Source organism: Hippoglossus stenolepis, chromosome 6 (genome assembly GCF_022539355.2).
Source record: "Hippoglossus stenolepis isolate QCI-W04-F060 chromosome 6, HSTE1.2, whole genome shotgun sequence".
Taxonomy (NCBI): Eukaryota; Metazoa; Chordata; class Actinopteri; order Pleuronectiformes; family Pleuronectidae; genus Hippoglossus; species Hippoglossus stenolepis.
Window position 1 is genome coordinate 11,382,410 of NC_061488.1, and position 10,529 is coordinate 11,392,938.

Genomic DNA, 10,529 nt, shown 5'->3' on the forward strand with positions numbered 1-10,529 from the left:
CATTCACACACACATTCATACTATACGCTTCTATATGCAGAGTGTTTATATCACACATTCACACATGGTCAGGATAGGCGTAAGGGGTCATTTAGGGTTCAGTATCTTGCCCAAGAACACCTCGGAAAGCAGACTGGAGAAGCTGGGGATCAAACTACCCACCTTCTGGTTAGTGGACGACCCTCTTTAACCCCTGAGCCACAGTCATCCCCCTATGTGTATCTTTGTATAATGGTTCACAGGACTATTCACAGTATATCATTCCGTGTGTGTGCGTGAGAGAGCTAAAACATTGCTGAGGGCGTGAGAGGTCAGCCCTGTCTCCTAACCCGTACAGTAACAGGAGGTGACTAAAGGCTGCCTCAGCCCTCTGTGTCTGCGCGCTCACTTCAGCAGGCCAGTGTGTCAGTCGACTGGAGGGAAAGAGCAAACCAAACTGTCACTGCTGCCGCCAGAGAGTGACAGCATCACGGAGCATCCCACAGGAAGACGTGCAGGTGTGACGACTGTAAAGGAAGACGTTAAGCTGTGATGCCAACATTACGTACTGTCACCAACATGGAGACAGTTAGGCAGTGAATTTTGTAAATAGATTGTTTCATGCAGGAGGGGACCACATCTTTAAGTATTGTCAAAGGCCCTGCATTATCAGCAGTATACTGCATGTATTCATGAAAACATCTGTTCTGTGTTTGCTTTGCACTGGGACTGGTTGACGATGCCCTCTTATTGTCCAGCCTCTTCATGAGTTTGTGTTTTGCCCTCTCTCTGTGAGTCATACAGCATTTTAGATTATGAAACAGATCGAACATACACAGCTGAGGGTTACTGTCTATTTATAGGTATGATCTCATATCCAACTTTTTAATCCTGCTCTTTATGCCCACAGAACGCCAAGGCCCGCAACACACAGGGTGATGTAACGGTGCAGTTTTAGATTGCTCTCCAGTTTGTGTTGATGGCGATATATACGACTGCTAATCTATAGCAGCAAGCAGGATTAATCAGTATGCTAAAGCTTTTATTCATGAAGAGTGTTGTGGGAGGGTAAGTGCTTCGCTTGTGTACTGAAAGTATTGAAATGTGTTTATAGTATAGAGTGTATTTCATATGTTTGTTAATAGAAAATGTGGAAATACACATGTTTTTGATAACGGGTTTTTATTGGTATACATATTTGCTGTTTGTCACAGTAACATCCACTGTAACTCACTGCTTCTGTTGCCTTTTTTGCTGACCATGCACACGCCAACACACACACGCACAAATGTACAGACACACAATCTTTCATTTGCCAGACAAGGTCAGTAAATAAGGCAACCCAAGATGATGAGAGGCATCAACCGGTGATGCAAATGACACTGAAAAAACTTTTCCAACGTAAAGATAACTTCAATTGGTATCACCCATATGAATTAAGTTTAAGTTAAGTTATTGATTGTGTTAATATAACTTGTTAACATGTTTAAGTTGAAGAAACTTAGTTAATTTGTTTATGAAATGTATGTTTACCTAAACATATTAAGTTTTTTTAATTAAAGTTATCGATTGTGTTAATATAATTTGTAAACTTTAATTGGGCAATTGTAACTTAATCAATTTGTGTGTTACCAATTGAAGTACATTTTTCTGTTTTTCTAAAGTGGGTAAATACAATTCAGTGTAAAGTACTTCCTTACAAGTGATATAATGTATTAATCATGTCTTATTTGCCAGGAATACATACACTTCCCATTTCTACACAGCCGATTCCCTTTAATCGCATTTACACTTCTCAAACATGTTTTTAATGACAACATGATGATAAAATCAGCTTTTTAAATTATATAAAAAACATGTAGTCCCAATCCTGTTTACTGAGTCCATTAACCTACACAGTGTTTATTTCCCAAACTTGCAAGACTTTATAAAAACTAGCCTATTTATTAAATATAGTAACAATCTCTAGGTAAGCACACAGGTTGCTGATTAATCTGCTGAGATTACACAACACCATTGAAAGCTTTCTCACTGCTCCATGTCATACAGGCATTGCCCCAGGCGATATGAGGAATGGAGGATATATTATCTGTTGATATGCAACTCAATAGTTATGTAGTATAAAGCTAAGAAATTCAGTCTTATTGTCTCGTTTCTCATATACTCTGTAAAGACAATCTGTTTGTACAGCACTTTGTTGAAACAGGTAATATGTCTCCATAAATAAACATAGATTCCGTCTATAAAACTATATCCATTCATAAAACGCATGCCATGTATTTCTCTTTTTTTAACCAGTGAAGATCAGAGCGTTGTTCTACACCTTTAAGTCGGCAGGATCAATCGTGTGACGCAACACAAACGCAGAGCAGTGCAGACATTTGATTGGCTGAAACCTGTGAATGGCCAACGTTAACGATTAACATTCATGTCACAACACTGCAGTTTCATTCAGTCCTTGCTTTCTCCAAGATGGAGCAACACCAGTCTGTGCCACTTGAGGGTGCTCACACATCACCCAGCAGTATGCCTGCAGCGCTTCAGTCATGCGGACTTGGTTATTAGTTCATGAGGCACAAAGTTGACGTAAGGATGTGGTATAAATGGGTAATACTCTGCTCTATGATTGAGAACGGTGTTTCAAGCCCTAAAAAACACATCCACACTGCAACATCACTGTGCATTCAGCTCTATCAGTGACGCACTAAATAAATAAATAAAATAAATACATTCATTACATGATAGCATGAGCAAACAATTCCACACCATGTTACAATATGTCATCTTTCAAGCTAGTTAGTTGTACAGTTCCCCTTGAGTCATATAGCAGCAAGAGATTCTACATCCTACCAGTGATCAGATTCAAGCCCCCGACCACGAACTAATAATAAAACCCTTCACAACACGTAAACGAGGAGGGACACTCAAAATAACACATTCCCGAATGGCTGATATGATAAATAGAATGAATGACAGATCGATTAAGTGGCTTTTATATCACAGGAGTAGATGATAATGGAGCTCTTAACACAAACCACCTTATATGCATGTTCTGATTTGGTGTCCTCCTTGTAATAAAAATTATTACTTTCACGAGTTTTCATCTTCCTTGTCTCGTCTCCACCGATAAAAAAAGAGACAAAGGAAACAGACTCATCTTATAGCTTTCAGACGCGCTGAGCTCTTTCACACTACACTGAAAGACGCCAGGCCTCCTGGTACCACGCTCAGATCTATACACAGTGCTTCATTGTAACTAGGAACATGTTTGTTATTAAAACACAATTTGACACCGGCGAACGTTTAGTCACACGCCCACAATAGATATTTTTTCTCCCCCCCCATACCTGACTTACAGTATCTAAAAGATAAAATTATAAAAGCACAGGTAATATCAGACGCACGGGTCTATCCATGTATAAAGAGTATAGTCAAACTAGGACAACAGCTATCATGCCAAGTCTATGTTTAACTGACAGGCGTAAAGATAGTCATGATATTTCCTCCCTTTGTTATGTGACTGGACTACAGAGCTATCTTTTGATTGTCTAGAAACTAAATGTAAGAGAGAGAGAGAGAGAGAGAGAGAGAGAGAGAGAGAGAGAGAGAGAGAGAGAGAGAGAGAGAGAGAGAGGCACCAGACTGTAGGGAAGGACGAGTAAAACGAACCAGTAAACAAATAAAGAAGTCTCTATATAAATATAAACTCTAGAATCGTCTGATAACTATGGAGTTGGTCAACGCTTGATCGATGCACACAGATATAAAACGGCAGTCCTGGAACAAATCCTTTGTTCTGGTCTAGGATCAGCTTCAACCTCCCTGGCGTTCTGGAGAGTTAAAATTAACCCCAGGTCAGCCTCTAAAAGCAACTCTACCAGTCTATAAAATGCGCATAAAAGATAGAAGGCACAGAAACACAAACCCACTCTGGACGAGTGGGGCGGACTGACAGCGGCAGTTTATTTGGCAGCGGACTTGATGAAGCTGCAGGTCTGCTGGCAGCAGACGGGTGTCGTACGGGTTGCGATGTCCAGAAGAGGGCAGAGATTTGTGTGTTGGTTGTCGTGTTTTTAGTTTTTTCATTTCGTCAGTTGGACCTCAATGTGGATGTGACTGAGTCGGTCACCATTCTTTTCCCGGATATGAGTCTGACAGATTTTTGCAACAGTCGCAGGTAACATTCATCGGATGATGAACCAAGAGTCGTCCTCCTGAATTCACCCCTGTAGACAAAAGTGGCTGCTTCATTGGATCCATTGCATAACTATCGCTAACCTGCACTGAGCACAAAAAGCTGGTGTATTTGTCGTCCCACAGCAGAGCAGATCTATACTGCATTCCTCCGTATGGTCTTTCAGATCCAGAATGAAGAGGGAAGCCACTTTATGCTACAGATGTGACGCAGTCTCTGTGTCACACACTCCTTCCTATGTCATCGCACCAGTTTCCTTGTGTGTTGTTTGATTTGCTGCTTTTGACTGCGCAGGTTTTGTCTTTTCACCCAATACCTTGGTCATATTTTCCACCACGGAGCCTTTGCCCTGTTGTCTATTCTCCTCCTTCTTGGCTGTGCCCTCGTTCTTGATGGTGCTACGTTGGTGGACGGGGGTTGTTGCCTTAACGGGGATGGGTGCCTTCCCCTGCGGCAGGCGGGGGTCTTCTCCAATGTTGACAGTGAGGTTGGTGTAGAGAGGCTCCAGTTCTTTGGAAAGGAGCTCGTAGGCCAGAGAGTTGAGGCCGTCAGAGCGCCAGTTCAGTCTGGTCCTTTTCAGGAGGTCAAACCTAGAGAGACGAACATAGTTTCACAGGTTTGTGTGTGTGTGTGTGTGTGTGTGTATCAAACTTTAAAGGATTAGTTTGACATAATTGTAAATCTGTCAACATACTTTTTTTCATTTCAATTGCATGAGAAAATTGATACCACAAGCTACAGCCAGGAAACAGTCAACTTAGCTTAGCATAAAGACTGGAGGCAAGGAGAAACAAGCCTTTCGACATCAAAAGGTTGAAAAATTTAAATCCAGGTATTAGGTGCAGGTGAATCTTGTAAAATGACAATTTTGTTAAACTTATACTTTTGTTTTTGTATAGATTATACTAAATAGAAAATATTACATATTCATTGGTAACCTATTTGGTTACTGGCAAGTTCTGTCGCCTTTTAAATGGGGCCTAAAATGCTCTTGACAGATACTTGTTTCTTTTATCTAGAAAATCTTTTCAAAGCGTTATAGATATGGAAAAGTAAATAATGTTCATCAGAAAATAAGTAAGTGTTGCCTGAGGTTGCAGAAATTGTTGGCACCACAGAGCGAGAAGTGGAAAACGACAACCCCAAACAAAACAGCAGGTCAACAAAAAAAAAGAAACAACCATTATTGTAAAAGCTCAAGATTCAAGTGTCTCCAGCACTGGGAATAAACCTCAGCAAAATATCTTTGTGTGTCTGCATCTGTACCTGCGTGGATTCTGCTCATTGCCTCTGTCTCCTTTGTGCTTGATCATCTTGTAATGACCAATGGCCACTGGGGGACGCACAATCTTCATGCCAGAGAGACGCACTCTGGGTAGGCAGCACACAACGAGAGAGAAAACTCAGTCTCAGAGTCAGGATAGGACAATACTGGCGGAATAAGCCAAAGGAATAATTATTCCTAATATTTCCTATCACTCCGAGCAATAATGCTATTCAATCTGAGTACTTTTATTCTCTAAGGGATAAAAGCAGAAAAATACACAGAAAAGTAAAGACAACAAACACAGAATTGTGAGTGACGTATGGGAATAACGTACTTTCATGGCCTATAGGCGGTGGAAAAGACTGTGGTTTCCTTTTTCCATCTCTGGTGCTTGTGTGCCACCCCATCTGAGTTCATCGGAACATGTAACTAATGCTGTTAATGTCCATTAAACATCATGCATCATCGGCAAAATGTTAGCAGTAGAGGAGAAACTTTGCAAGCTTTTGGATTTTCAGTTCTCAGTTAAATTCCTCTTGCAACAGATCGGCAAATGCTAGAGAAGCCAGAGAGTGGAAAGAGGGGACCACAGCAAAAGTGAGAGGAGCCTGAAACCTGCCTGGAAACCCTTAAAGCACGCAGCCCAGTCCCAATCTGCGAGCTCGTCCATGCCAACAAACTCACTGAGACACACAGCAAAGCCACAGCAGTGGGAGGGGAAGAGAAGATGAAAGATGATGTTAGGACACACAAGATGATGAATGAGTCATGCAAAAGATGGAGAAAAAAGAACAAGCATGTGGCTGCAGGGTGTGGTCCTCGGACACGCTCCTCACCTGGCAGCGATGTCATCATCCTCCCCACCCCAGCCCCAGTACAGGTTGGGGAAACCATTCATCTTCATGTACTGGTCTGGGGTCACTGCAGACACGCCACCAAAATACTGCGGGTACGGCAGCCTGGGAGAGTCACAGCACCAACGCACAGTGTTGGGGTTAACGTCTCAGCACAGGGCAGTTCTACAAGTTCATCTGTTGCGGCCTAGAAATATTTTAATTTAACTTTTGCTTTGACTTTTTGTTGTGGTTATGTTACTCAATTCAAGAATGTCCTCGTTTTTTTTCTCTTTCTTATTGGCATATGTTGTGTATGTTATATAGAAAGTTTAATGCCAAGCAGAAGATGCACTTGCATGTACTTTTTTGGACATTATTTAACTTTTTCTTTTGTTTTTGCTGTTGCTTATACAGGGAAAATGATATTTGTGTTTTGTGTGACACAGTACGACATCAGTTCGCTTTACGGCAGTGTGGTAAATCAGTGTTGATGTGGTGCACATGTGTGAAGTCTGGCTGCTGTGTGGAAAAGACGACAAAAACGTAAGACGGCACCGGGGAGAATAAAGTTTCCAAACGGAAAACGGAGTCCTGTCTGTTTGAGGGCGCAGCACATCCACACACACACACTCACTCCGACTGTTACCTGTATCTGAACTTGTCCATTGCCACAGACAGGTGTGTGGGGAACTGTTTGTGGCAGGTGTAGGTGTTGTGGTCGTTCTCGGGCAGCAGGTCGACGTCGTGCAGGAAGATACAGCTCCAGTCTTCATCTCTGAGGGCCTCCCGCACCCCCACGTTGAGCAGCTTGGCTCGGTTGAAGGTGCCGTTCCCCCACTGAAGCCGGAAACAGAAGCAAAGTTTGGCATTTACGACTGGCTAATGGGTGGCCTATATGGTGTGACAGTGCAGAACAACACCTGATTGTTTGCACAATATAGTCACTGAATAATAACACAAGCAAAACATGGATGGATGTGGGATTTTCCAGAGTTTGTTCAGCAGCAAATGCACATACTTCAAAATCTTTGCGAATAAAACCAAAACTATGTGTGTGTCTGTGTTTTATTCAGGTGAAATCACCATTTAAATCAGATGTTTGCATCACTTTGCATTACTTGATTGATATCTTTTGTACAGCAAGGTTAAATTTGACAGTAACATGCAGGTTATACACTAGATTTACATCAGTATTATGCTGTAATACACAGATGTTACCGCAACTATTAATCCAGTAATACAGGTCTGGACCTTACTATGTAAAGTGCCTTGAGATAATCTATATTATGATTTGGCAGTATACAAATATAATTTCATTGAAAATTGAATTGAAATATACAGATAAGACACCAGTATTACGCTGCTATTATGTAGTAATGCATAATATTAATTCAACAGCAATATACAAGTATTATACCAGTGTACCACAAGCATACGAATATTTGTTCGTGTATGACACCGGTTATATACCAGCATTGCTCCATTAGTAGAACTAATTATTCCATTAGTATTACCCGAGAAATACACCAACAACACACCAGCACAACAGTCTGCTTTTGCACTTGGAGAGAGACAATACAAACCATTAAAAGCCACATCTTTGGAAAACAAGCCTGCACACACACATACACACACAGACACTCAAACACTCAAACACAACCTGACCTGCTGCACTATATAGATGCTGTAGTGGATCTGTTGTCTCTGCAGGAAGGGGTGGAGGTGGTAGAGCAGTGCGCGGAGGTGGGTCTGCCGGTTCCGGTACGGCACCACTATCGCTGTGTGATGGCGGGGTTCACAGTCTGGAGGACGGTAGCGTCCGCCTGGCAACACCAAGGGATTCCTCTGTCTGATCTCCTCCAGAGACAGAGGAGAGGAAAGCAGGACAGACACGGGTCCGACTGGAGAGGAGAGGAGAGGAGAGGAGAGGAGAGGAGAGGAGAGGAGAGGAAGCATCAATGATATTGTCAACAGCAGCCTTTCTACTGCATATGCATGTTACACACTCAGTATATCAGCACAGATGTAAACCCCTCACCCTCTTACCCAGCAGTGGGGAGGGGATCTGGCAGTCTCTCAGCGGCGGTCCTGTGACCGGGGGTCCAGTGCCCGAGTTGCGAGGCGGGGGAGGCGGCGCTCCCAGATGACTGAGGTTGGTGTAGACGTCGTGAGGTCGGGAGTAATCAAACTCCGGCTCAGTGGTGTGCACCAGGACGGATACCAGGCCCCTGAAGCCCCCGAGGGAGAAATAGAGGACAAAGGCAAACTGGAAGCCCACCAGCAGGGCCAGCGTGCACGGGGAGTCCAGAGAGCGGCCGCAGTACGCCATAATAGAGTAAGATCGCAGAGATACAGCAAAAATCCAGATGGGGTAAATTGGATGGAGGGATGGGAGGAGGACTGATGGGGGGGGGGCGGAAAGCAAGTGGTGGCTGGAGGGAGAGGTAGGAAATGAGTGAGGAGAGGCAGAAGGAGAGGGGGGGAGACAGTGCTGGGTGCAGGCTCAGGCGTGCAGGTGGCGGGTGTCCATCTGTGGGAAGGGGTAACAGTAGTGGTGAAGCTCAGTCAGCGCTGCCATCACCTCCTGACCATAGATGTCCCTGGGAGGAAAGAAGAAAATGAACTATTGTTCATTACAATCGCTGCTTTTCCTTCTCATCATTGCAACACATCATTTTGGATGTACCTGATTTTTTTTTTAAAAAGGGGGCTGATTAAAAACAGTTCTGCACCGTTGAGGGCTCACTCCACCTCTCTCCTCCTCTTCCTCCTTTCATCATCAAGCTTTCTGAAAGAAGAAGAAGAAGAGGAGTGAGTGACAGTGCAGCAGCAGATGTGTCTCTCAGTGCTGCTGCTGTGTAGTCCACTGTAAGCTAAAATAAGCCCTGGGAATGACAAGCAGCTACAAACAAATATCATGTTTGCTGCTTTATTTAGAATGGCTTATTTTCAGCAGTGACATTACACGGGGCGTACTGTTTATGGAAGGAGACGCTGATGCCTGCGGATCAAATTAATCCAACATCTCAGCTCCCAGTCTGCCCTTACAATTACATCCTATATATGCAAGGCTGGTGAGACTGGACTGGATGGATGCATGCTGCAGGATCTCATCACACAGGAAACATGGATCCATGGCTTTAATAATGAAAACAGAACCAGCACCACCATGGTTATCAGCACAGATAGCTTTCCGACTAGGTGATTAGCCTATCAGCATTTGTCGTTGGGCCTATGCGGCCAATCATGGCCAGTGTGTGGCTACCAAAACATGTCAGTGAAACGTATTCTGCAGGATCTCTCCCTGCAAGCCTCCTCCTGTCATCCACACACGGTGTTTTTCGTCATCCATTCATTCGTTTCATCCCTGGCTCAGCACGAGCGCTGCTGCTGCACCAGCCGACTCACCAGCACATCCCTGCGAGACTCAAATCCAGCCCCCGGCTTCCTCAGAGACTCGACGGGCCGCCGCCACCACCGAGCGGACGCGACGGACCAAAAGATTCCGTGTTTTGTTTTTTGTTCTCCCCCTGATGCCGGTCGCTCCTCCTCCTCCCCCTTCTCCTCCGAGTCCTAATCTCTCGTCCGAGGCGAAATCTCCCCGTAGCTGCTTAGAGAGCGCCGCAGACGCGTTCACACGCAAGAGCATCGCCGCATATCCGTCCGGTGTCACCACAACACAGGCGAGTGCGCTCTGCCGTATCCAAACACGGCTCACCGTGCCAGGAGGGGCCGGGGCGCTGCGCCGTGACGCACTGCGCGGCGCGTTTGAAACTGTAGGGGACTGATGATCAGTGGATAAAAACAAATCATCAAAAAACTGGAAATCGGTTAATTAAAAAAATATAATGATATTAATAATAATAAGATTATTAATATTATTACTATTACTGGACCCTGGGCAGGTCAACATAATGATGATGATGATGATGATTATCATTATTATTATTATCATTATTATTATTATTATTATTATTATTATTATTATTATTATTATTATTTTATCACTATGTCATGTCATGTTTGGGTTAACATCATCCATCTATCTATCTATCTATCTATCTATCTATCTATCCAAATTATTATTTGTATTATTATTGTGCAGGTCATCATTATATTATATTATTTATTATTATTGATCTATTATATCATCATTCATTATTATGGGTGTTTGTATTCATCTGCGGTGACAGTGTAGTGGGAAAGCATCACACTGATAAAGTCCAGGGGAAGAACATGACACTTTGAGACC

General features: G+C 43.4%; 1 protein-coding gene across 2 annotated transcripts; it reads right to left on the reverse strand.

Annotated features, from left to right (window-relative positions):
- Nucleotides 1–1,144: 1,144 nt before the first annotated feature.
- Nucleotides 1,145–9,995, reverse strand: b4galt3 (UDP-Gal:betaGlcNAc beta 1,4- galactosyltransferase, polypeptide 3). Of its 2 annotated transcripts, XM_035159298.2 has the most exons (8): nucleotides 9,686–9,995; nucleotides 8,964–9,065; nucleotides 8,324–8,877; nucleotides 7,943–8,178; nucleotides 6,924–7,114; nucleotides 6,278–6,400; nucleotides 5,441–5,545; nucleotides 1,145–4,764 (listed from the first exon to the last, which is right to left on the reverse strand). In XM_035159298.2, the coding sequence occupies exons 3-8, from the start codon at nucleotides 8,604–8,606 to the stop codon at nucleotides 4,410–4,412; spliced, it is 1,293 nt and encodes a 430-aa protein (XP_035015189.1). In that variant the 5' UTR covers nucleotides 8,607–8,877; nucleotides 8,964–9,065; nucleotides 9,686–9,995; the 3' UTR covers nucleotides 1,145–4,409. The 2 variants fall into 2 exon arrangements, with proteins under 2 accessions (XP_035015189.1, XP_035015190.1); XM_035159299.2 differs by lacking the exon at nucleotides 8,964–9,065.
- Nucleotides 9,996–10,529: the final 534 nt, after the last annotated feature.

Excerpts from the sequence above, each read along its gene's own strand:
- b4galt3 (XM_035159299.2), bottom strand. The coding sequence starts at position 8,606 with ATGGCGTACTGCGGCCGCTCTCTGGACTCCCCGTGCACGCTGGCCCTG. Across the intron at positions 6,401-6,923 it reads ATGGACAAGTTCAGATACAG|GCTGCCGTACCCGCAGTATT; the intron begins GTAACAGTCGGA and ends TGACTCTCCCAG. Across the intron at positions 4,765-5,440 it reads AATGAGCAGAATCCACGCAG|GTTTGACCTCCTGAAAAGGA; the intron begins GTACAGATGCAG and ends TCGTCTCTCTAG.